The sequence below is a fragment of the Accipiter gentilis genome, chromosome 4 (genome assembly GCF_929443795.1).
Source record: "Accipiter gentilis chromosome 4, bAccGen1.1, whole genome shotgun sequence".
Taxonomy (NCBI): Eukaryota; Metazoa; Chordata; class Aves; order Accipitriformes; family Accipitridae; genus Astur; species Astur gentilis.
Genome location: NC_064883.1, coordinates 21,495,898 through 21,521,992, shown reverse-complemented (window position 1 = coordinate 21,521,992; position 26,095 = coordinate 21,495,898). Strand labels below are relative to the sequence as shown.

General features: G+C 37.3%; 1 protein-coding gene across 2 annotated transcripts in view; it reads left to right on the top strand.

The window, feature by feature from the left end:
• The window catches only part of VPS50 (VPS50 subunit of EARP/GARPII complex), a 102,440-nt gene that overhangs the window by 12,488 nt on the left and 63,857 nt on the right, over window positions 1–26,095 (top strand). For both annotated transcript variants that reach the window (XM_049798566.1, XM_049798567.1), the window contains exons 4-12: window positions 7–78; window positions 4,738–4,791; window positions 7,998–8,068; window positions 8,487–8,604; window positions 8,690–8,725; window positions 11,803–11,885; window positions 16,851–16,893; window positions 19,875–19,973; window positions 21,914–22,054. In XM_049798566.1, the coding sequence (XP_049654523.1) occupies window positions 7–78; window positions 4,738–4,791; window positions 7,998–8,068; window positions 8,487–8,604; window positions 8,690–8,725; window positions 11,803–11,885; window positions 16,851–16,893; window positions 19,875–19,973; window positions 21,914–22,054 (717 nt within the window). The remainder of the gene's footprint in view (window positions 1–6; window positions 79–4,737; window positions 4,792–7,997; window positions 8,069–8,486; window positions 8,605–8,689; window positions 8,726–11,802; window positions 11,886–16,850; window positions 16,894–19,874; window positions 19,974–21,913; window positions 22,055–26,095) is intronic.

Sequence of the window (26,095 nt, the reverse complement as noted above, 5' to 3'; positions counted from 1 at the left end):
ATGCAGAGGCTTCCTCCAGTACTTAGTCTTCAAGAACTGGAAGAGTACAGAGACAAATTAAAACAACAGCAAGCTGCTGTAAGTAAAGTTGTTTCCTCTGCCCTCAGGCAATTTGTTGTATTGTCTATAAGTCTAGCCAGAAGTGTAACTGAAAAAGGTTTGATTTCTTAAACATTATATATTAAGCATTTTTGTTTTAATATTTTTTTGTGTGCTTTTATAGTGGAAAATCATATCAGTAAATCATATAATCGTGTGAAATCATAGAAGTAAATCTTGGCAATAAATATTGTAACAAGGAGCTAATGTGCTGTTTCTTTAGAAATGTGATTTTCTGAATGTTCAGCTTTTCCTGTGTATTGCAAGAAAAGTAATGTTCAACACAGTGCTGAATAGTGCAGTAGTATCTCTTTTTTTGAGGTATTTCTGGCAACGAAAAACATAAAATGTTTTAAAAACTCTTTCTTTAGAGTTGCTATTTTATCTTCTTTTTCATTGCCAATTTGTTAATTGTCAACAAGGGTTTCTAGTGAATACTGGTACAGAGTTATTACATAATGAAACAAATGAAATGTAAACAAGAGTAATAACTATAATTTACGGGGGAAATCAGAATTGCAGCTTCTGAAAGGTACTTGTTACCTTTCAGGCTTTTTTATTTTCTATTCATACATTAATTATTGATTCATTGCTCTTTAAAATATGAATAATATGGTACAGGAAATGAATGTATTAACTGTGGCATTTGGAGAGTACCTGCAAGTAAAATAACAGTAATAATCCTAATTCATGTCTTTGAATGAATGAAATGTATAGAAGGAGAATATTGGGTCATTAACAATACATAGAGAAAAAGTTCCTTCTGCCTAAGACTGCTTTTGCCAGAATAAACCTATGAAATTTTGTAAAGTATTAGTGAGAAGTTGAGCAAATGAATATTCCATGTTTCTCATCAAGAGGTATAAGGGAAGAAGTTGAAAGTGGGTGGAGGTTTTTGGTTTTGTGGTTTTGGTTGGTTTTTTTTTTGGTTTTGGTTTGGGTTTTTTTTGTTGTTGTTTTGGTTTGGTTTGTTTTTTAAAGTAAGAGGACATCTCATGGTGACCTAGTTTTGCAAGAACATACACTAATGACCGAGAGACAACTTCAGTGAGATATGCTGGATAATCCTAATACCTGTTGTCAGTTTCTTGGCCATTCTGCCTGCATGATGGGAACTGGCTGCAGCTGGGGGAATAGTCTCAGTGCATGGGTGCTGCTGAAACATGAGAACTGGAAAGTGTAGGAAGCCAATGAATAATAGGGTTGAGAACTGAGCACAAGGTTTCCAGTGAATGTGGCCCAGATGTGTCTTTCTTTTAGAAAACGAACAAAAACCCTCAAAGCTAAAACTTTGGACAACAAACGTGTCCAATTCTTCCCCCAGCACCCCTCCCCAGTCGGGACTGGGCCTTTCTTGTGTCTTCCTTAATCTAGTCTAACTGATTCTGCTATAGGAAGGAACTGTTGCTTGGATTTATTTTCTTCCTTGGGCATGTGCCAAGTTGCTAAAATTTCTTGTGTGCTGTATATAATTTCCTTGTGTTGTATTTCCAGGTGAGTGTGAGAGACTGTTGCATGTTTTCTTCTCCTGTCTCAATTATTGTCCATTTATCTTGTGATGTATCATTTAGATTGCTGTCTCTCTTAAAGGACGTTGGTGTCCTTCATGCAAGACTGTACTGCAGAATGTTGTACGTTGTTAGTCCAGTCCCGAAAATATTTCAATGCTGATTGTGGATAGATTATTAGATAGAGGACTCATGAAGTCTGTTGACAGATCATACAATACCTCTGCTTTTGAAAAAGAATAGGTGCTGCCTTTTTCACTTCAGTGCCTGTATCTATAGTTGGCATAGGAATTTACAATAGTGGTTCAGAGATAATTCCAACTTCTAAATTTTGGTAACACAAAGCACTCAAATGACTGAATTATAGGTGATAGGGCTCTGATCTTCCACTTTTCACTGACTGTTACTTTCTGCTTTTGCACAGCTGATCTTGGTCATGCCTTTGGTTTTGGGGTCACTATAGACTCTGTATTTTCTGTAGGACTCCCATTACAGTTTTCCATTCCATTGGATGGATTTCAACTCACTCAAGACTTCTTTAATATGTGTATCGTAGCTTTAATTTGTCTAATCAACTTGGTACAGACAATTTGAATTAGGAAGCTTTTTTGTTTTATGTCTGTTTGACTTAATTTTAATTAGTTTACTGATATCCTCAGCTGTATCTTTTTTTTTCTTGAGGAGATGAAATATTTTTTTCCTGATGTGATTAGGAAAGAGAAAATTGTTTGGTCCTCTAAAAGAACATTGTTGTTTGCATGCATTGATAACTGCAGTCATATTCATTGCTAGCAATTGCAATTCTGGATACCAAAAGTTAAGAATCACACAATTGTATGGAAGATGCCAAAAGGGATGGGACAATTTGGAAATGAATGGAAGTTACCTGGGATAGTATCGCTCATCCAAATGAAAGGAAAGCTTGGAAGGTCAGAATAGTAGTATCACTATGTTCAGGGAAAGAAAAAAACCCATATGGCTGTGGCAGATGCTTGACAGTGTTGAGGTTGTTATTAGTCAAGGGTAACTGAGAACTTGCAAAAAAAACAAAAGCAGTGCTGCCTTGGTTTAACCCCAGCCAACAACTAAGCACCACACAGCTGCTTGCTTACTCTGCACCCCTGCCCCAGCCCCCTCCCTGGTGGGATGGGGGAGAGAATTGGAAAAGTAAAAGTGAGAAAACTCATAGGTCGAGATAAAGACAGTTTAATAGGTAAAGCACAAGCCGCACACACAAGCAAAGAAAAACAAGGAATTCATTCACTACTTTCCATCGGCCCGCAGGTGCTTAGCCATCTCCAGGAAAGCAGGGCTCCATCACGCATAACGGTGACTTGGGAAGACAAACACCATCACTCTGGATGTCCTCCCCTTCCTTCTTCTTTCCCCTAGCTTTATATACTGAGCATGACATCGTATGGTCTGGAAAACCCCTTGGGTCAGTTGTGGTCAGCTGTCCCAGCTGTGTCCCCTCACAACTTCTTGTGCCTCCCCCAGCCTCCTCGCTGGTGGGGTGGGGTGAGGAGCAGAAAAGGCCTTGGCTCTGTGTAAGCACTGCTCAGCAACAGCTAAAACATCTCTGTATTATCAACACTGTTTTCAGCACAAATCCAAAACATAGCCCCATGCTAGCTACTATGAAGAAAATTAACTCTATCCCAGCCAAAACCAGCACAAGTGTAAAAACTGAAAAAGAAATGCGTCTTTTATTCCTGTGTACTGTTTGATGAATCCCTTTAACAGTGAAGAATCAAACTTCTAGACTTGTACTAGTGCAATGTGTGACTAGCAGTTATATCCCTGTCCTAAATCTTTTACAGGTACAGCGCTAGTGGGAAGAACAGGTTGAAAAAGGGACGTAAAAATTTCACAGCATACAGACTGTGCAGTGAACAAAGCTTCTTTAGAGCCCCAAGTTCATGTAGGCTTGTGTAGCATTTGGCCTGATAACATCCTTTCCTGCCCCCAGTCTGCTCTGGAGTGGTTCTTTTGCTGTCCTGCAGAAGAAAGCTTTATTATTTATAGAACAACCTAGAGGTTTTAAAATTCTTTCGTGATTTTTGGCCATTTTTTAATATGGAAGGAGGAAAGCATAGCTAGTTGTATGCCCCTTGTCCAGATTGCCAGCTGATGATATCAGGGTACTTTGAAGACCGTTTGTGTGCAGGTGCTTTTCCAGAGGATGGGAGCTGACCTGGTGGGGCCACTGTAAGTTTGTTACAGGAAAGCTGGTTGAAGATCCCAGCTTCATGCTATGTTTGACTAAGTAGTCAGATACATAAAAATCTCCTCATCTCTCTTCCCCAGTAGCGCATTGTGGGCTGGCTGACTGTCACGGCCAGTTTTATTTTATTCTCATTTCTGGGAGTATTGTTCCCCAAGAATATAGAGCAATACCAATAATTTTGTTGTCATGTTTGAAACTATGTTTGTAGTCCCTGCTGAAAAATGAAACAAAACACACTAGTGTCAAGCTTACATTTATTAGACTGTTACTGTTGGATTTTTTTTAAAGCTTGTGTGTGCACAAGAGACTCATCAAGGAAGCAATCCCATTTTTAAATTCAGTAGAGAGAGCAGTTCTCAGAAGCATTCCACCACTTTTCATTCAGAACAATGGAGAAAATTTTAAAATATGCATGTTCTGTGTGCTAAAGAAAGGGTATAATGCGCACAGGGTGAATATTCCTTTTGACATGGATTTTATTTAACACAATATCAGTCTGAAAGGTAGGTGTGCTTATGGCTTGCTTAGATCTCCACAGTAGATGGTTAACTTAATTTTGTACTCTAGCAGTAGCATAAGCAGAATGTAAACACTTGCAGTGTCCCATATTATTTCTATTTTCTATTCTAGCGTGTTCCTTAACAAGCAGAGAGGTAAGGGATTAATTTAAAAATGCCCACTAATTCCTAGATGGAACTGTAAACGTTTTTCTTTTCTTGCTCCTAAGGAAAGCTGATTGTCATTTTTAGGATTTTTTACCTTGTTGTGGCATATTTATTAATAAATTGGAAAACTACAGAACTAAATGATACAGAATCACAAACTTCTTGTAGAACTTCAGCATAGGGATGGCCTACTTAATTGAGATTGCTATGTATCCCATGCAATATTCTTCTTTTTAAGGTATCTAAGAAAGTTGCAGACTTGATTCTTGAAAAACAGCCTGCATATGTTCAGGTAAGACAACTAACAGTCACTTTTTAAGAGTAAATTACTCCATTTTGTGCTGTTATAATGCTGCACTTGTTTCATTGGGGATTAAACGTACTAATTTGTTAGTAGAGATGCTAGTGCCTGGTTGGAACTAGCTGTCTATGTATGCTAAACCTGTTATCTGTAAAGAATGAAGGGTGTATTGAGCTGTAGGCCCTTAGGATGATAAAGGCTTTGGCATATGACCATTTTAAGAAGGCTTTCTGAAAATATAAATTCAGAGGTTTGACTAATACCTGTAATGGACTTGAACAGGAGTTTCTTTAGTGCCTGTGTTAGGAATAGTTTCAGATCTTTTTCTGTAAGAGACCTGCCACTAATCTCAGGCAGTTGTGACAAGAAAGCATCTAAGAGAAGACTGAGCTGGAAGTAGAACCTCAACATGTCACAGATCTCCAAGAACAAAACAAAGCAAAACTACTTTAGCTGCTTGCAGTAGAATATTGGCACAGCTTTTCTCATTGCTCCCAAAACATAATTGGAACAGCTGTCATAATGATTCTCTAAAGAGAATGTGTTTTTTTTCTACCCATTTATTTTTAATAATGCCCTGATACGTTTGGTCAGCTCTGCCTGATTTTATCTGACCTTTCCAGGAAATGACAGAATTCTGCAAAGTGAAAACTTGGGATTGTTATCAAAGTAGTCTGAGAGTTATCCTGTGCTGGATAATTCTGTGTGTGTACAGCACCTTGCAAAAGCATTGTCATACCAGTGGTTAACATTCTTCCTCTTGGGTCCCTCTCTTCCTTGCCTCCTGCTTCTCAGCTGGTATACGCTGTTGCTGCAGGCTAGGGCTTGAACCTCCTGGGTGTTAACCCACAGTAGGTATCATGGAGCTGGAATTACCTTCCCCTTTCATCCAGAGGGCACAACATCCTCTTCTGCTGCTTGTGCTCACGGCCTGCACATCTAGCCTTAGTGACCTTGTGAGTGTCCCATCTGTGCTCTGGCATTTTGCTGGGTAGAAGGAGGAGTGCTGCTGTTTGAAGAAGAATGGGCAGGGGGGTTGTGTGTGAGCATTGGTTGCATCATCTCCTGCAATAGCTGTAAGAGTAATATTATTTCGGTTTTAATTAGAGGCGTCAGGTGGGAGGCTATTGCAGAAGGAGGCCGGGTAAGTGCTACAGTGGGTTGAGTCCTCATAAGATAGTGTAGAGGGGGGCAGAAAGGGTAATTGTACGGTATCAAATCCTTCTGGTATAGTTTTGCTGTTGTGCATGTTTGGAATTGATGTTCATTGAGTGCTGCTTTTTCTGAATCCACCAGCTTCAGTTTGGAAACCACCTCTCAATGCATAATAGTACTGTGGAGAATGTGCTGCTTGCTTTTTGCTGTGTAATGTTAATATTCTTATCCCAGCAACATCTTAGTGAGGTGTACATGTTTTATGCCAAGACATTCTTTCAGATGTTCCAAAGGGACAGTTAAAAATCCATCATGCCAGTAAGAATCTTTTAAAAACGTTTCTCAAATGTATGTTGTCTGATTAAGTCAATCCTTCAGTGTTACTTCAGGGCATAGGGTTGCACAGAGTTACTCTTGTCAGTAGACATACTTACCAGAGATTTCTGGTGGGCATCATGGGACTCACCTTCCCACTCACTCATGAAATGAATCTCCTGATGTGCTGTGGGTACTTTGGTAATGGCAGCTCCAGTTCAGTGTCCAGTGACGGTAACAGCTCATTAGAAAAAGCAAAAACGGAGTTGACTCTTTGTCTCCTGGACACTGTGCAAAGCAAAGTGTGGGGAAATCATGGTTTGCACCCCATTCCTAGTATGAAGTACTGGTCTAACAGGCACTACTGTGGGCTGAGAGAGGCATGGCACAGACACAAGGCAAGGGATTTATAGTTTTCCCTTCTCCTTAGAAGGAAAGGCATGCTTTAGGAACAACCAATGGGTGGAAGATTGTCTTTGAGAAGAGAAAAAATGTGTTCAGCCCTAAATGCTGGACAGAAGACTCCCTCTCTGAGGACTGTTAGGCTGCGCTCTCTCCCCATGCCTCTCCATCCAACGTTCAAAGGAGAGATTTTATAGATTCTTTGCAAGAGGCAAGACTGGAATGGAGTCGCTCCTTATTTTATGCGTTTCCTCATGAAAAAGGGAGCAATGGCCTTTTGAATAGCTCTGACATTTGCAAGGTATGTTTTTAGTGAGAAGTAGGTACTGAGGAAAGTAATCTTTGAATTTGGTTTCTTAAGATATTACACATATCAGCAACTAAGCTGTTACTTTTCCAAAAGCAACGTTGGTAACGTAAAGGAGGAACTGTTTTTGGTGAAAAGTGCAGCTCAGTGATTTGTTAGAATTACTTGTATCTTTGGAGACTGACCAGGAGCCAATCTTAAACTGAACTAAACTTTAAACTTGTTTTTGCTTGTCATATCTCTAGGATTACCTCAGTTTTCAAAGTGAAGGTCTCCCTTTTCCCCATGGAAAGCACTTGATACATTTTGAAATTATGAGTACTATTTAAAAAAAAAAAAGTTGTATTTTTTTCTGTAGCATGGGGACAGCATTCACTTTTCTGCAGTGCTGTTCTTAACAGAAGAAATCCTAATAGGTATATTAAAAATTTTATTTTTTTAAAGGAGATCAGATTGTGCTATGTACTTCACAAAGTCAAAATCAAGCTAAATTCAGGTCACCTGTGCTGAAGAATTTTCAGCTGAAATTTAACAGGATACAATTAACGTTCATTATGAAGTGACATCTATTAAATTGTAGAACACAAGTGCTTCTAAACGAGAAAATGCTGTGTGAAACTTTTTTTGCTTGTTTCTTTGTTTTGCTGCTCTCTGTCATATTAATGCAAATTAAACCCTGTGCTTCTGTCCCTGGAGGATTGATCATTCTGCTGTGGTGCATTAATGGTATAGAGATTCCTAGGCTAAATGTACAGTATATAAATGTATAGGGTCCCACTGCAATGAAAATGGATTTCAACTATCTTTCTTCAAAATAAATGTGTATTTTAAAGGATAGTTCTATATTAATGTTACATTCAAGTGCTTAGCATATATAAAATGATGAAACAAATAATATATAAAGTAACTCTACGAAGTCATAATAACATCTCAGGAGAACGCTACTAATCACTAGTCTTCACTGGTGTGTAGCATGACTTTAACTTGTCTATTTATTTAACCTGTTGTCTCTCTGTAGGAACTTGAACGTGTTACATCATTGCAGACTGGCCTTCAGTTAGCAGCTGTTATTTGCACAAATGGAAGAAGGTATCTTGCTTAAATAGTGGCAGAGATTGAAAGGGGGGAAAAATAGGAAGAAATCTGTAAACCCAGGAAGTTTGCTTGCTGATGATATTTCCTATTTATGTGCTGAATGGAATTAGCAATAGTAGTTAAAGATACTGAAACAAATACCAGCAGCTTTCCCTCTTGCAGCTCTCACTTCAATTGGGAGTTCTCTTTTAAACATGAACCTTTTGAGGTACACTATTGATCCACAGACAAGTTCTGGAGAAGGGAGAACCTACCTTCTTAGTAGTCTGTTGGTATCATCTTAATTTCTGGATTTCTGTAACAGTGCTGACAGTCTTATTTTCTAGCATGTATTTTGAGGGACATGTTAGAATTAGAAATAAGTTTTATTTTACATATCATCAAAGATTATGTTCATTTTTAACTTTTGCAGACACCTGAATATAGCAAAGGAAGGCTTTACACAAACTAGTTTGGGGCTTCTTGCAAACCAAAGGAAACGACAGTTGCTTATTGGACTGCTAAAGTCTCTGAGAACAATAAAAACACTGGTATGTACAGTTGTTTTTGTTCAGTGGCAAAATATTTTTCTTCATTTCTGTGTAGTTATCACTGTTGATTTTTTATTTTTTTTAGCAAAGAACTGATGTGCGTTTGAGTGAGATGTTGGAGGTAAGTCCCAGCCAGACTCTTATAATTTGAAGCTATTCTAAGTCTACTTTTGTCAGTCATCTTAGTTTTGTCCCTTCTTTCCTTCCTCTTGCAAACAGGCTATGGGTATGTGCATGTGATGAAATTATATTTTTGTTCTTTTTTCAAATGTTGTGAGAAACACTTCATATCAAATTAGATAGCCCCTGTGCTGGGGAGGGAGTATTTTCTGTCAAAGACTTACTCCTGCCTTTATATCTGAGCACCAAGTTCTTGAGTTAGTTCAGTAAGAGTGCTGTGGAGTCTTCACTCCCCTCCCTACCCTCAACTTATACTTCTTCTCTGGCCTTAGCTTGATATTTGGAAGAAAAAAGGTGGTGAGATTTAGCTGACTGTTGATATGCTGGGTCTGGATAAAGTACATCTACTGGTATATTACTGTACAAATTTATATATGGGCTCCCCACTTAGTATTTTATTTGTAAGTGCAGTAGCTTCAGTCCTTATTCAGTGGGTTGGTTTTTTAATAGTCTGTTGTAGAAAACATTGCAGCATGCAGGCCATGACACTGAAAATGCTACTGATACAATATATATACTGCCTAATAATGCAGTAGATACTGCATGGAGCAAAAATAAGATCTTGTCTTAAGGTGATTAATTGTATGAAAGACAGCTTCAGGATTTTGTTGACAACTATGTTTTAATCATGTAACAATTTTGACTTGATAGTTTGCCAAATATTTACAGCTAATACTGGATGGAATGTCTTTATGATAATCCCTAGTTACTAAATTTGGAAATTGAGTTTTAATAATTGTAACTCTTAAGATTCTCTGAGTTTAATTCCATCTTGGGTGATACACCTTGTCTCAGCACACATTCTTTACCAAGCAAGAATGTATTAATTTACAGGCTGCATACACATTGCCTTCAGCTCAGTAAGCCATATAGAATGATGTTGTGGTTTAACCCCAGCCAGCGACTAGGCATGACGCAGCTGCTTGCTGACTTCCCCCCCCCCCCGCAGTGGGATGGGGGAGAGAATTGGGGAAAAAAAAGTAAAACTTGTGGGTTGAAATAAAGACAGTTTAATGGGACAGAAAGAAGAAAATAATAACAACAACAACAACAACAGAATTGGAATATACAAAACAAGTGATGCACAGTGCAACTGCTCACGACTTGCTGACTGATGCCCAGTTAGTTCCCGAGCAGCAGTCTGCCCCACCACCCCAGGCAACTCCCCCCAGTTTATATACCAGGCATGACATCACATGGTATGGAATATCCCTTTGCCCTGGCTGTGTCCCCTCCCAACTTCTTGTGCCCCTCCAGCCTTCTTGCTGGCAGGACATGAGAAGCTGAAAAATCCTTAACTTGGTATAAACACTACGTGGCAACAACTGAAAACATCAGTGTGTTATCAACATTCTTCTCATACTAAATCCAAACCATAGCACTATACCAATTCCTAGAAAGAAAATTAATTCTGTCCCAGCTGAAACCAGGACAAATGATTAGCTTTTAATTTCTGTGCTGTATTTTTTTTACACAGGAAATCAGCTCTTCACTGTCTACTGGTAGGAGTTGTCTTGAGACAGAGGTGTGGGTGTTGCATTCACACACAGACCCTAATGTCTGATTATCATAATTTGCCAGTGATTTTTAAATGTTAAGGGCCAGAACTGCCCTTCCTGACCAAGTGCAGTTTTAGAGCTGCAGTCAGTGTCTGCTCCCAATAAGGTATCCCAGTTATTGGCCAATTTATTGTCTTTACTCCAAGAAGAAGTTAGTAGCTTGGAATATGCGTGAGAGCTATTAGTGGCCATTCACAGAGGAATATTTAGATGGAGTTCCCAATTAAAAAAAGACCAGACATGAAGCTATAATAACTTACAGGGGTGAGCTGCATGTGGAATATATTAGTAATGTATGTTATGCAAGCAGGCTTTCTGATTTGAGCTCTGTTAGACTTAATGGAGCAAGTACCAGGTTTCCAATGGAGAAAGGTACAAAGAGCTGTAAATGCAGCAATCATTATAGACCAATGTACTGTTCTGTTTTCATCTAACAGATAATGTATGTGGGGTTTTTTGTTTTTTTAGCTAAACTTGATCTGCATTAGAATGCTGCTGTTAAAACCAATTTCGTTTCAGAAACTCCTTTATGATAATAGCCAAATATAAATTGCCCTTGCGTTTTTACTCTTCAATCAATGACTTTGAAATTCCACTAATAGGTTTGCATTTGAGCTCTCTGAAGCACATAATGTAACGGATGTAATTAGGACAGAAAAGGAAAGCTCTTAGCTATTAAACAGGGTTTTCCTTCCTCCAAGAGCCTTTCTGGCCACATATCTAATAGAATAAAAAAGTAGTAGTTATATCCAAGGCACTGCCCATGTTCTGTTGGCAAGATCCTGGGGTTTTACAATTTTGTGTGTATGTTTTTGTTTTCGTTTTATCCTGGCATCTTCATATACTTCCTGATGGATCTGTCTACCTATTTGATATTCTTCCTATAAATTAGGACAATATTTCCATATTTTTTTCCTAAAGTATGTTCTTATTGTCCTGGGGCTTTGTATGACCCAGTTTTCTTTAATTTAAATTTCTAATTAGGTAAAGAATGTATCACATTAAATAGTGTTTATTTGGGCATAATGTTGGAGTGTCTCCCTTGTCTCTTTTTAGGTTTTGTAAACTATGGTAACAGCCTGCCAGTACCTGAACTTACCTCTTTCCTTGCTCATGAATAGATCATATTGTATTAACAGAGGTTTGAAAGTTAACTGGGAAGATATTAGTTGTTTTGTAATAAAAACTTTCTGACATGTTTTATATGAATTCATAAGGAAAAAAACCAAGTCATTTGCATAAGGTAATGTAATACATAGTGTTTTCCGATGTTGCTAACGTTGTCTGTTTCTAATTCTAAACTGCTTGCATGTTAAGTTCTGCAATAGACCCTCACTCATTAACTTTACTGCAAAATATTTTGTTCTTAATGTTTATATGTAAGCATGCAAGCAAAAACTGGGTGTTGCGGTGATTGCTTCAAAAGCCAACTTAGCTTTCCATTGTATTTTATCCTAAGGAAGAGGACTATCCAGGAGCTATTCAGCTGTGCTTGGAATGCCAGAAAGCTGCCAGCACTTTCAAACACTACAGTTGTATAAGGTAGGGTGACATTGTGCAGATTTCAGCTTCTGTATGATTTTACTTGTAAATGGTATAAAACAGTGATCATTAATTCTCATTCTCTAAAGCAGCTTTGATTGAAATGTAATTTTCTGCTTAGAAATTGAGGCATTTATAAAAGCATAAGCATGCTCAGTAGTTTCCCCCTCCCTATATAATCTATGTTTGAACTATGTCATTGTTTTGCAACTGTTGTAATATGTTGGCAGGTAAAGTTTCAACTAAGATTGCATTATAACTCTGCTACAACCTGCAGCCTAGAGATACCTGAGCTAATTTTTTAATAAGCAAACTTATATTCTGGAATTAATTTACCTACAGCAAGACGGCTTGTGGAGGATAACTTACCCTGATTTCTTGGTAATGAAATTAGCAAGTGCAGAGCTGTCATGGAGAAATTGCTTTCAGAAGTGGAACTAATTCGAATATCTGCATTTCCTAGCATAGAAACACTTGATGTTTCCACTGCTTTTTAGAAAGGAAAAAAAAAAAAAGAATTGGGTAAACATTAAGTTCAAATTCATAATAGATATGACAATAAAGGAGTAAAATGAAGTGAATTTTGGTGTTTAATCCACTAAGATCATTAGATTTTCTGTTATTTTTAATTAGACTTTTAAATTTGTGGGTAAAATTCTGACATTGTTAGATCTCCTGTCAGAATGGTCTCTGACTTAGAAGGGCCAAAATCTATGAAAACACATGCTTTGCCTTCCGCTGTGCTCTAAATGGATGCTTTGTTGCAACTTCAGAGTAGTTACCTATAATCCTCAATTTCAGTTTAGGATCTGCTTTTGAGGTATAGTTGTTTCAGGATCTGAAGATGCACCAAAAAATGTGTGAAGTTAGAAGTTGTACCTGGAAATAAGCCCCTCTCTATTTTGAAGTCACATTTCAGGCCTGCTTTTTTTGCTTTCTTTTTAGTTCTGTAAAACTTGTGTGTGTATATAAATTGACTGTACAGCCAACATTTGCCTAAATATATTAAAATTTTGAATCCCTTCCTTATGTAGTAGTAAATGAAAACTATATTTATTTGAATGAGGAAAAATGACTGTGATTTCCCACAGTCCTGGACAATTCAGTTGTTTAGAAGCAAGATGACTCTGGAACAACTTCTGCTGTGCTCGACTCTACCTTCTGTAGAGATGGCTCTTGCAGTCTTCCATACCTGTGTCCCATCTATACTGTTCAGTATGCTCTCCTTAGTATTTATTGCTCTTTCAGATGCTCTGTGGCTCCAAACATTAATCTTATCTCCTGCATTTTTTTCATCTGGAGAAATTGGCAACATTTATTCAGCTTGAAAAGGCAGCTTGATTTCTTAGAGTCTTACAGTGCTCATGTGGAGAACCTTGCTCTTTCAAGGTTTAGGTTAAATTACACAGTTTCTTTGACATAAATTCTCTTTTGTGTAAATGATATGAAAGTTTCTGTTTAATGTTGAATCACTTCAAGTTTTTATTGCAGCTTCAAAGTTTATCTCCACTACGCTATGTCCATTATAGCAAAATTTGGAACTTAAACTAACAGTTCATGTTTTTGCCATTTGGAATATTTAACTGCGAAAGTCATACTGTTTTAAATCTGATAGCATACTGACAAGATATGTGACAAATAGCTGTGAGGATTTACTTTGTTGTTGCACTCAAAAGGATATCCTTCCATCCAAGAAGACAGATTCTTGAAAGAAAGGATGATGACAGAAAAAATCAGCACAGCTTCTTTATTCCGAGAGAGTTTTTTGAGCTTGCTTGTTTGCATTGTGAGTGCAGAAGAACATTTTAGCTGCAAATCCCAGCCCTAGTGTGAACATTTCAGTCTCTGTGCACAGTTTTACTTGCTGAAGTCTGAGAGAATATGCATTGTATGGAATAATGTCTCACTAGCAGGGGATTGGGTTGAATGAATAAATAGTTCTTTTCTATTTCTGTTAAGGACTGCAGAAAAAACAGCTAGTCAAGAAAACAGACACATGCTAGCACTTACAGCGTTCTTATATGAGGCATCACCTCTCTATCTTACCATGAAATTTTTACAGTATCCCTTTGATTGTCCACTGTCCACATGACAAAATCAGTGCCTTCCTTTGTACAATCGTTCTTCACATTTTTCTTGCTAGATGGTGGTAGGAAATAGGTGTAGCTCTTAAACAGCAGAGGATTTAAACCTTTCTATGAAGCATATAATTTTTTTATTTTGGTGTCTACATAATCTGAAGAGGCAAGCAGATTGGCTTCTCTGCTAAGACTTCTTTGGTTTTAAGAGTGGCTGCTCATCCTCCTTTGAAATAATAGGATGGATGTCTATTATTTTTGTTCACCATTGTCGTATTTCTAGGGAATGCTTGCATTATGTGATTCATTTTTGTTTAAAAATAGAAATCAAAGTCTTTCGCCTTCTGCTTGTTGATCAGTTCTGATATGAGTACACTCTCTTGAAAAACCTGAGGGAAAATGTAGTGTCAGATAATGGGATGACTCTGTCTATTGCATTTGGGTCGAAATGTTACTTCTGTTATATTGCAGTAATGTGCCTTCTGAAAATGCTCTAATTTAGATTTGTATGGATGGGGATGCAAAAAAAAGACTCCTAATATGTTTTTTATTAATGAAATGAATGCCTTGAATTAAATTCTCAATTATGGTAAATGGGCTTTCATAATAGTCATGTAGCCATTGTGTCCAAGCACTGCCTTTATAATTCTGGCTTAGAAAATATATACAGATTTAGCTGGACACTGCGTTTCTACATTTTCACTTCAATACTTCATCAAAGTTACTTTTCTTATGAAATTTTGTGATTGCACCTTCTTTTCCTGAATTAGTCAGCATAAATGTAGGCTGTATTCTTGCAAACATATCCATATATCATAGCTTGGTTGAATAAATGAACTATGAATGTGTGTCTTTAAAATTGGTGCTTGAGCCCTCGCATGAAGGGGAAGACAATGCTGTCACAGGAGTTGCACTAAATGGTAGAGGTAAGAAAGATGTGGCATTTTTACCTTGGTTGCGTTTCCTGTGGAACAAGGTCTTTTTAATTTGTCCCCATCCTGCTCTTCCAGAAGAAAAGAAGCGTACACTATTCTGGAATGGCCCAGATCCTGGGGCATTTGCTGGGAATTGTGACATGAAGGCTCAGGTCCCAGAGCTGCCCAAACCTCCTGTGTCACCAGGTGATTGCAAGCTGAGGCTTGCCTGGCATTAAGAATAGTGGAAACAAGGAACTAGTTTTCATGAGGATCTATGATGGTGTACAGATGAAATTAGTCAAATGTGATCGCCTGCAATAATCAAGAAACGGTTTCTGCAACCCAGGAAGTTTTTCAACCCTACTTTGCAAGTTCTTCATGTGTGTGAGCAAGTTGCCTGGCTGAAGTGAAAAATCCATGTGTATTTTTAATTTAATTAGAAAAGGTAAAGAAATGCTAGATTAGCAGCAGCATGTTCATGACATTTGTTTGAAAGGAATCATAGTCTTGTGTTTATGTTACCTGCTACCATTAGGGGCTTTGTGAATTTTCATAGAACTTAGAGCAGTACAACTGCTTAATTTGTTCAGTCTGTGCAGAGACTAGCTGTGCGTTGCATCATTTTTTGCTAAAGTCAGCAGCTTCTATATTTTAGACCAGTTAATTTCAACATGTAAGCCAACTATGTTTTTATACACAGGGGATGATGGTCTATGCTGTACCTAGTTCTAAAGATGGAAAGAAGGAGTGATTCTGTGCACAGAGCAAGGTTTTTAGTCTTGTTCTAATGTCTTCTTGCTAGCTAAAAGAACTGGAGTAACAGGAAATGCTCATGAACTCCAGCAGGAGATGTAGTAACATGAAATTGTTATGGAGGCTTTTCTGTTTGAAGGCTTGTTGCATGTGGAGGAACAACAAAGAAATACTGGCTGCTCTATTTAGTGTTTAATGCCCGTTCTTTCTGATGCAGTTTTTTCGATATAAACCTTTCTTTGGAGGGTGTTGTATACAGGTTATCTAACAGAACCAAAAAAAGAGGGGTGATGGGCATATCACTTAAGTGGAGAGAACTGGGTAGGGAAGCTAGAATCTTTCTTTTGATAGTTAACATGATCTTTTCCCTTAGGAAAAGATTCAGAGCATGGTAGGAAGTTGTCTAAAATCAGTTATGGTGATTATCCCATGAAAACTGCTTTCCATGCTTGAAGAGAATATCCTGCCTGTTTCTTGGTTGCTTCAACCCTTCCAAACAAAAAGATAGTGGTCATATTTAGTGTCTTATTTTTCTGGCTGGTGTTCTGAAATTTTTAAAGCTGATTGTTGGAAAGGAGCAGTTGTGCCTTTCTTTGTCCTAAATAGTTTATCTTATGGTAGCTATTTTTGTTAATCTTTCTATACCAAATATAGCTCAGAGAAGTGAAATGATAGTCTTAAAAAGATTTTCTGAGAGTTGTGTAAGCTTAAGTTCTTTTTTTCCTATAGTGTTTATGTAAGGGGTTCCTGAGCAACAAATAGAAGTTACTATACCATAGTTCACAAAGACTTGACAGCCCTGACCTTTCCGGGTATATTCTGCTGTAGACCACAGTGCCAAATGAAAACATTTGGAGCATAAGTTCCTTGGGGGTCAGGAATGTCTTTGAATGCTTGGCTAAATCCTAGCAGGATGGGGTCTTGTCTGGGCCCTCTTAACACTTTTGCATTATAAACCTAGGATAATGTGCTGCTGCAACAGATATTTTAATTTGAAGTGTTAAGAATACTGCAAATGCCTGCAGTAAGTGCCTTTCAGTAATAACAGTAGTGTGGTGATGCTAGTCTGACACAGTAACAGCAGGTTAATGATTTATGATAAATTACTACATTGTGGCTCTGAAGCAGGCAAATCTGTTTTTTGGAAATGAGAAACTTGGTGTGAAATGTTAATATGAACAGTAGTTTTATTTTAAACGTTTTTCTTTTATTAATAGTGAGTTGAATTCAAAACTGCAAGACACCTTGGAACAAATAGAGGTAAGAATTAATACATTGATGTTTAGTACATGTTAGTATTTAACCTCTAGGTACTAGAGCTTTCTAATACAATGTTATTAGCAATTACAGAACATCCACATTTCTTTCAAATACTGTCTTTGGAATGCTATAGTCATTGCTATTCATGTAGACTTTTGTGCTGCAATCAACCTAAATGCTCTATAGTATGTTATTGAACTTACGTGCCCAGCTCACTCATTGTGACCACTTTAAGTAGTAAAGCAGTCAAATAGGCACATAAGATTTGAAGTACTGGAGCAAAGGTTATGCTTCCTGTATGAAGATGATGTGTGGTGGTTTTCAGTCCTTGAATTGCTGTGAATTCTTAAGATGATTCCTAAACAGTTGTGAAAAGTAAATTAGCAGCACGCCAATAGGTTTGGATAAGCTACACAAAAGATCACAGTTTCAGTGGAAATTTTAGAGGTCAGCAAGCTGGAAACTGCTGGATAGGGCCAGTCCTAAGCCATAGGAAGTAAGACTTGAATAGCTGGGAAAGATGTGACTAAGGTCAGTTTAAATTGATGGATAGTATTGCAAAAGCAAATGAATATAAAATGGTAAGTGTCTTGCTGGAAATTGGTGGCAAAAAAAAGTTCATGAGCAATAGGAGTTCTTTTAAGTACTTTACTAGGTAATTTTGAGCTGGAATTTGGCAAGTTTTTGTAAGAAGTCAAGTAATGTAGATATGTATAATGTATGTGTAGTGCATGTTATGGCTGTACATGTAATGCATAGCAGTAAGCTGAATTAGCTAGCCCAGCAGCTCTCTACGCATCTGTTCATGTGCTCTTTAGTACATGTATGATCGTACCTCGTTATGCGATTCCCTGTACAATTAGAACTTAGTTAAATTTCCTTCATTTATGCCTTTGTACTTTCGCTTTCTTGCAAAGCTTTTTTTTTGTTCTTTTTCACTGATACGTGCTCTATTCAGAGCATGGCTGGTTCACGCTCGCATAGGCTAGTCATTAAACTTGTCTTTGTTTTTTTAAGATCACTCTGTTTGCATTCCTATTGCTTTCATTTACTTTCCACTTATTACTTGTGAGGAAACATTGATGTTTCTTAAAATGAGACATGCATCTTTACTTCCTTCCAGTAACAGCTTTGCAGAGCTAATTCTGCTCATACTAAAATCTGGTAAAATGTGCCATGTTCGTTGGCGAAATCAATTCACAGCTAGCTAAATAAACATATTCAAGATTTTTATTTATTACTTGTGAATTTATAAAAATATCTTATCTTACTCCTGTGAAAGTTATCTTATTTTCTACTGGAATTATATCTATGCATATGGGAGAAGTGTAAGCCATCCTGCAGTTCACAGAGTGTTCCTGTGAAATACATGCTCTAATTAATATAGAATCATATTCTGCTAATTAATATTTCAGTAATGAGTCTTCCCAGTAGTTGAGTGCCTCTGCCTATGTCCATTCCTTTTTTTTTTTTTTTTTTTCTTGTAATTTAGGTTTTAACATTGATCTTACTTTTATACTATGTTACAAATAAAATGCAAGGTGGCTATAGTGGAAGGAACCATTGAAAAACGTGGCTGAAAAGATTAATGTACCTTGTGTTTAAGAACTCTGTTCATGCACAGCTTGATATCCCTGTTTCTCTTTTTGTACAGCTGTTCTGTGTGAAATAAGAGGAGAAAATAATTTTGTCTTAAAATCACTATATGGCTGAAATTCAAAATGCTGAGTAAACTTTTAAAGAAGTTCTGAATCTTTAGGTTACTTCTCCTTTTACCACTTTGCTTAGGAAAAAAAATGCACGTTTTGATTGTATCCTAGTCTCCTTTGTGCTTAAAGAAAATATTGATCTGCTTAAAAATACCAACAACATACACCCCCACCCCCCCCCACCCCCGCAACAGCAACAAAACCCACCCACCAAATCTCTGGGATTAAAATCTATAAATATTTTGTGGCTAATGAAGTATTTAATGAATATTTTCCAGTGGAGTAATTAAAAGTACATAGGGACTAAACAACCATCTCCTGTGGATTCTCTTTGCAAGAGCAAGACTACATTGCAAGATCCTTAAATAATAAAAATTGAAATGGCTTTAGTGACTAGCAAGGAGAGAAAATATCTGCTAGCTGTCTATATTATATGTTAATGATTCATGTTTTCTTTTCTTGCATTGTTGATTGAAAATAACTACAGTTAAGCTGTGTATCTCTGAATATATTACAGTGTCTGAGAATTGTGTTATTAAGCTACATAGTCAAATTCTTGAAAGCTTTATTAGTTAGTCATTAGTATATGATCCTATTTTAGGGTTTTTTTTCATTCAGTGAACGTAATAGATGAACTTCATTTACTGCAAAGCTGTTCAGTATGCTCAGACACAGCTCTGATGGCAGAACTAATAATTGTGTGTGTATGGGGTTTTTTTCCCTCTCCTATGGTAATGATCATTGTGCTCGTATAGTACTTCATAAATGACTTCACAATGAACTTTTCAGTCAGTGTTAGTTCCATTTAATAGATGGCAGTCAAAGGGTTAAGAAGTATGTAATTGAATTGGTTGAGCTGAAACACCTGTGGAGCATTTTCTTCCCCCCCCCCCCCCTCCGATCTGGGTTCTTCTTAGGAGTCAGAGTAAAGTTAGAAATCCCAGCTCTCCCATATTGGAGTACTAGACCTTCTCAAAGTAAATATCACTTTGAATTTGATTTCAGCAAAGTAGTACTTTTTACTGTGCTTGTTCTTGGAAATGGTGGAACTGTTTGGCTGACAGAAGCTTCAGAATGAAGTACTTTAGACTGCAAGAAGTAACATTTGAGCACCTCAGAATAGTCTGCTAATGTACAGTCTTGGCTATTTTACAAGCATAATTATCAGATTATTTAAATAAACATCTTTTCTTCACTTGCTGTTGTTTAATTAATGTATTACTTGGCCTGTTTTTATTCAGTGTTTAACATTTTTTTCCTTCATTTATATAGGAACAATTGGATGTAGCGCTCTCCAAAATATGTAAGAACTTTGATATCAGTCATTATACAAAAGTTCAGCAGGCTTACAGGCTGCTTGGAAAAACACAGGTTCGTACTCATCTTCTGAGTAAGTCGCAAAGAACAGTAGCATAACAGCGTGAAGCTTTGAGTACTGTGATGGAAGTTTATTTTCCTAATTGTCATGGTTTAACTCTAGCCAGCAATTAAGCAGCATGCAGCTGCTTACTCACTCCCCCTGCCTGGGAGGGGGAAGAGAATCAGCAGAGTAAAAGTGAGAAAACTCGTGGGTTGAGATAAAGGCAGTTTAATAGGTAAAGCAAAAGCTGCACACACAAGCAAAACAAGTAATTCATTCATTACTTCCCATTGGCAGACAGGTGTTTAGCCATCTCCAGGAAAGCAGGGCACCATCATGTGTATCAGTTACTTGGGTAGACAAACACCATCACTCTGAACGTTCTCCCCTTCCTTCTTCTTCGCCCAGGTTTATATGCTGAACTTTGCCTCAGGCAGGAATAACTCAGTTTTCCCTAGCATGTTTTTTTATGTGCACTACAGGGACTTTATCCCCTTCTACAGTACATAAAAGTTTTGATTGGTCATAATAATAACAACAACAACAGTACTGCCTCTGACGATCTGATCCGTTTTCATACCGTAGTGAGGCTAAACATGGTGGTGCCTGTGTAGCAATGTTTTGCTTAGAGAAGACATTCCTCCAGAAAGCTTTAGGTGCTGAAGATTGTATCAAAGTGCCTGTCCCCTGATGAAGACAGGACAAGAACCCTATTCGTTCTTTATTATGCTTGGGGTTTTTTAATGTTTCCCAGTATTCAGAAGTGTGGCAGACATTAGAATGCATTTTTTGAGTTTGTTTTTAAATTTTTGCTTGTTTTTTGTTTCTTTCTAATTAGAACCTTTCTAGCAAAGTGGTTTTGGGTTTTTTTTCCATGGCTTGACTGTGGTAAGAGTGCATCTCTGCAATAAGATAGAAATGGATTTCTCTTCCCATACTTTGACAATGTGCAGAATTATTGGACTGCCTGAAGACTGCAACTTAAAATCAGGGGAGAAGCTCAGTTAAACTTTTCCTTTGTTAGTGCATTGTGTGCAGTTGTATGCAATTTCTTTATTTACTGAACAAAAGTAGATCTAATGCATTCACTGCTCTGAAGTCTAGTGCATGGTACGTTGAGAAAGGCAGACTTTGTTTGAAATATCTCCCATTTTGACCCCTTCTCATTAAACAAAATGACAGGAACCTTCAGTATCTTCAGTACTTCTCATGTTTTCATTTGTCATTCTGTTTTCTTTGACTAATTCAAGTTAAGACTAGCTGCAGAAGATTGGTTATTTGTGATAGGATTGAAGCAGAATTGCTTGTTCATTTCTTATGGGGGTGATTGAGTTCTCAGCTCTTGTCAGTAGCAAAGAATGTCAAATAGCAAGTAGTAAAACAGAACACTTTGAAATCTGCAAGATCTGATAATTTCATTCTGGCAAATCAAATAATATTTTTATCAATTCTTATGTACCATATATACTGATTATTAGCATATCTTGAAACAATGAGAAAATTCAGTTTCTGAAATGGACTAACGTTATGTACCAGTCTATTAACAAAGGGTCGATAGGATAACTAGGGAAACAGCCTGACCTCAAACTCAGGCGTGATTATAAAACATATGTTATATAGTCATTAGTGTTTACTACATGTACTGAAGTTTGTTTTTCTGGAAAAAGTAAGCTTTGTTAAATGTAATTTTTTTTATTTTACTGCAAAGAGGCTTTTCATAAGAAATTTATCGATATGATGTGCATGCCTTTCTGTAACACTTAATCCTTTATATTCTTCAAGGAAGAACTGAGTTTAGCAAGCGGGTGAATTGAGGACTTTGTAGTTGTTGTTTTAGTTTCATTAATTGCAAAGGAAATATTTTTATCTTAGTTGGAGGTGTTTCCAGTGGGGAAAAACAGCACTGATCTCAACTCATTTCTCTTTGACACATTCATTCCTTTTCTTTTAGACAGCAATGGACCAGTTACATATGCACTTCACTCAAGCCATTCACAACACTGTGTTTCAAGTAGTCCTTGGATATGTGGAGCTGTGTGCAGGAAACACAGACACCAAGTTTCAGAAGTTACAGTACAAAGACCTCTGTACAGTATGTAATTCTTGCATATACTTATATTTTTTAATCTGAAGCTTTCCACTGTTGTAAGTGTACCTTATGTAAGTAGGGACTTGGTAATTAAAGTAAACCTGCAGCTACTATAGTTTCTTGATACAACTCATAGGCTAATTGAGAGATCAGTTATTCACAACTTAATGCTGATTTTGATTGCTCTAAATCTTAGCACTTTGGAGTTAGTATATACACCATCTAAATAAATGTAAAGAAGTAAATCATAGGATACAAACAGGAGACCAACATTTCAAAACTCCCATGTCTTCAGTATAATATGCTAGTTACTGGAATCACTATTAGCTTTGAACTTTATTTCGGTGCATTTAGGCAGTATTCACAATTTCTATAGTACTGCATTTCACTAAGGATTCTTGTAAAGATACTAACAATTGGAGTCTTCCCATTACTCCTAACTTTGTATCAGATGGATTGCACTTTTGGTATCAAGGCAAGGGACAGCTGTAATACTGAGATGCAAAAGCCTGATGATAGGCAGATCATGGATTGGTAATAACCATGGATTTTCCTCTAGTATAGATTTTAGGTGCAGTTTCTTGCATGTGTATATTTTGTTTTATTTTTTAAAAATGCTGTTAGAATGAATTACTGTATTTTGATTAGTATTTTTAGTTTACTCTTTAATTCTTTCTCTTGTGATTTTACTGTTACACCCTGAGAAATTTTCTTAAACTTTAGTGGTGGGAAGGGAGAGTGTGAGATATTTTAGGTGGTTCTAACATTGATTTGAAATTTGAAATGATGTTTCTATCTTGAACATTCTTCAGGACATTTGTTTCAGTCACAGGCTAAGCCCTCATCATACCTCATCAACTCAAGGATCCACCTGATCAGTTGCAATTTATTAAAATTTTATCAAAGTACAGTCACAAAGAGATTGAAGTTCATGTTCTGATCCATTTTCTGCTCTTTCACTTCTCAAATCTCCTGGGATTGTGCAGCTTCAACTAGTAAACACCACATCTGCATTGAAAACCATTTCATTTTGAAGAAGTGCCCTTTTGACTTAAGAGGCTTATGTAATCTAAAAGGCTTCATATGAGTGAAAGTGGATTATGAAAAATTAATTTATTGGGAGTAATTGACATAAGTATTAATGAACAGAATGAATAAGGTTCCAGATAGGTGGTATTTGCACTTCACTGAGATGAGTTCTAGTGGAAGAAAGCCAGCAAACCCTGATCTCTGTTCTCTGGACTGCAGCCCTTTCTGCTTTAAGTCTTCAGAAGGTGGTTTTGTTTTCATATCTTAGTTTCTAAAACACTTTTCTGAGGTTTTTTTTTTGCTTTATACTTCTGTATGCCCTTCAGTTTATTTCTCATTCTTTGCTGATGTTTATAATACTAAGCCCATTTATTTACACTTAGAAACAGTACTACTGAGTGCCTCCTGACATCTTCTAAAATACAGATTGTGTGCTGCTGTTGATCCTTACCCTTTTGTCACAACCCAGGCTGGACAGACCAGGGAGTCCTGTTAAATTCTGAATTCCCTCGGTCTAAATTAAGGTGAAATGACACCAAACGATCAGTTAAAGATTTTATTCATGACAGAAGCAAACTGAACTGGGGAGGCATGATTGTAGGTGGTAGGGTTTCTCACAACAGGAACTGGCATAAGACAACTACTGTAAACTGTGTAACCCAGGGTAACCATATACATCAATTCAGGGAATAAATTAAAATAAAATTAAAATAAATCCCTCCTGTTGAGTGACGAGGTTCAGAGTAGACCCCCTTTCTTTCTAGACTCCTCCTCAGAGAAGGGCCCAGAGGTGTCTGGATCCACTCTTAGTCCCAGACTTGGTCAATGGTTTTATGTCTTAAAAGGATGAGGTGTAGGGATTGTGGAAAAGGAAAAGGAAAGACAGAAGAAGACAGAGAGAGGAAAAAGGAAGCGAGAAAGATTTCACCTGTACTGGGTCCAGCGTTGGTTCAGTCAGCTGAGGGGTCCAGTCCCAGTGGGCTTGCGCACCTGGGGCTTCAGTTGGTGTCCTTTTATCATCCTTGCCCCTCCTTCAGGTGGGCACCTGAACTCGTCAGGTTAATGAGCAGTTTGTGAGCCTTTGGGTTTGAGGGTCATTTGTGGAGTAACTTCTCCTTTCCTGCGGACTGTGGCCACTGTTTGATCTTTGTATCAGAACAGCTTAACAGAACAGGGAGCTGCGCACCCTCTAGCACGCCCTCCCTCTCCTGTTGCTGATGTCTGAGCTGATGGGCTTTTCACCTTGGTTCCTTGCTGTGTGTACAGGGTTTGTCTTTAAGCAGAACTTGCCCCACCACAATGTTTGAGACATTAACTCTTTCAGTCTCTCACACCTTTACAGTGCAGGAGGATCTTTCAGATCACTGGAAATACTGCATTTCATAATACACAGAAAGAGAGTAGCTTTAACTGCATGGTTACAAAACTATTACCTCATTATGTCTGTTTGGTTTTCCTTCTGCAAAACCCTCATGAGATGCTTCTGTAGTTATATGAGCCTGCAATATCTGGAATATGGCAGACTGTATAAAGGATGCTACTCAAACTTTGGGACTATAATGTACTATGAATACTGGTGTAATTTCCTTGAAATTTACTGATTTTTTTATTATTATTTTTTTCATTACTGTCTTGGTAACAATTAGAGACAGACTGCAGATGGGAAATTTTGGTCTCTGTTACAAACCATGCTGTTCAGCGTCGGTTGTTACCTGTTGCAGTGCATTTGTGAAATCAGAGCACTGAATAAGCTGGACTATCATAGCAATTCCATTTCTAACTTCCCATAGAAAAAATACGAACATATTTTTATCTCTTGCATTCAGTTGTCAGGGAATAAATTGTTTAAGACTAAAATATGGGCCTTCTTTCTCTGTGTCTAGTTCCAGTGAGAACCCGTCTGTCTACACCGTTAAGCCAGGATGCTCTTCACGTATAAGTGTTTATGGAGTACTTACTCTAATTAAACAATGGAAATAATATAAAATTAAAGTTTTCCTTTTTGGGCAGACATCCTGTTGTGTGTTTCTAAAAAACTTTCTAAATGAACTCATTTAGCTCATTTCCATTTTACATGGGTAGTGGGGGACTACAGTGAGTTTTTTTCTTTGTTTTAATTTTTGTTTGTTTGTTTCTTTCTGGAAGTCAGATACTAGATTTTATAATAATGTCAGGTTTTTTTAAAGAATAATGTTTTCGGTAATTCTTAGGCATTTATGTAAGTTTTGTGCGTGTGTACTTTGAGTCCCTCTTTCCTTGTTGAGCATTTCTTTTCCTAGTGATTCACCTAACTCTTACATCCTTTCTCTTTTTGAATACTATTGGAGCAGGGGAGAGTTTGGCTGCTTCATCTTCAAGTTTTAATTTTCTTTATTCTAGCATAAGTTCAAAGAAATTCAGTTGTCTGTTTCCTTAGTCTAAATGGAATTATCTTGGTATTTAGTAAGTGAACCTTTCTTCCTGGCCACCTGGAAGCAAATATGTCTTCAAGTATAGTTATCTGCACAATCAAAGTTTAGCTTTTATAGCTACTAAAAGCCCTGAAATACAGTAAGAGTAACATTGCCTGATGAGTTGGCAGAGAAAGTTGCTGAAACAGCGGTTGAAATGGCAGGACAACTTACTGTTTAAATGATAAACTTACTACATTATTTTGTTCCATTGTTAGCAAAGGTCTATAGTATCTGAGATTAAAGTGTCTCAATAATGCAGTCACTAATGTACATCAACTCTTCAATTAAAGGATGTTTTAGGAAAAAAAAAAGTGTTCTCAATTGTTCCTTTTTTTATGTACCAAGAACTTGACTTTCTCTTTTTTTATTGGTGTGTCCAGGATGCCTAATTTGTATCCTTGAGGCAGCTCTGGTTTGATAGGGAACAGAACCAGAGTAATAATTCGTTTAAAAAAAACCAAGCAAACTGAAAAGACATAATGATTAATATGAGGCCTCCAGATACTTTTGCTAGTGGTATCTATTAATGCTGAGGAACAGTTTTTGAGTCCTTAACCATTAG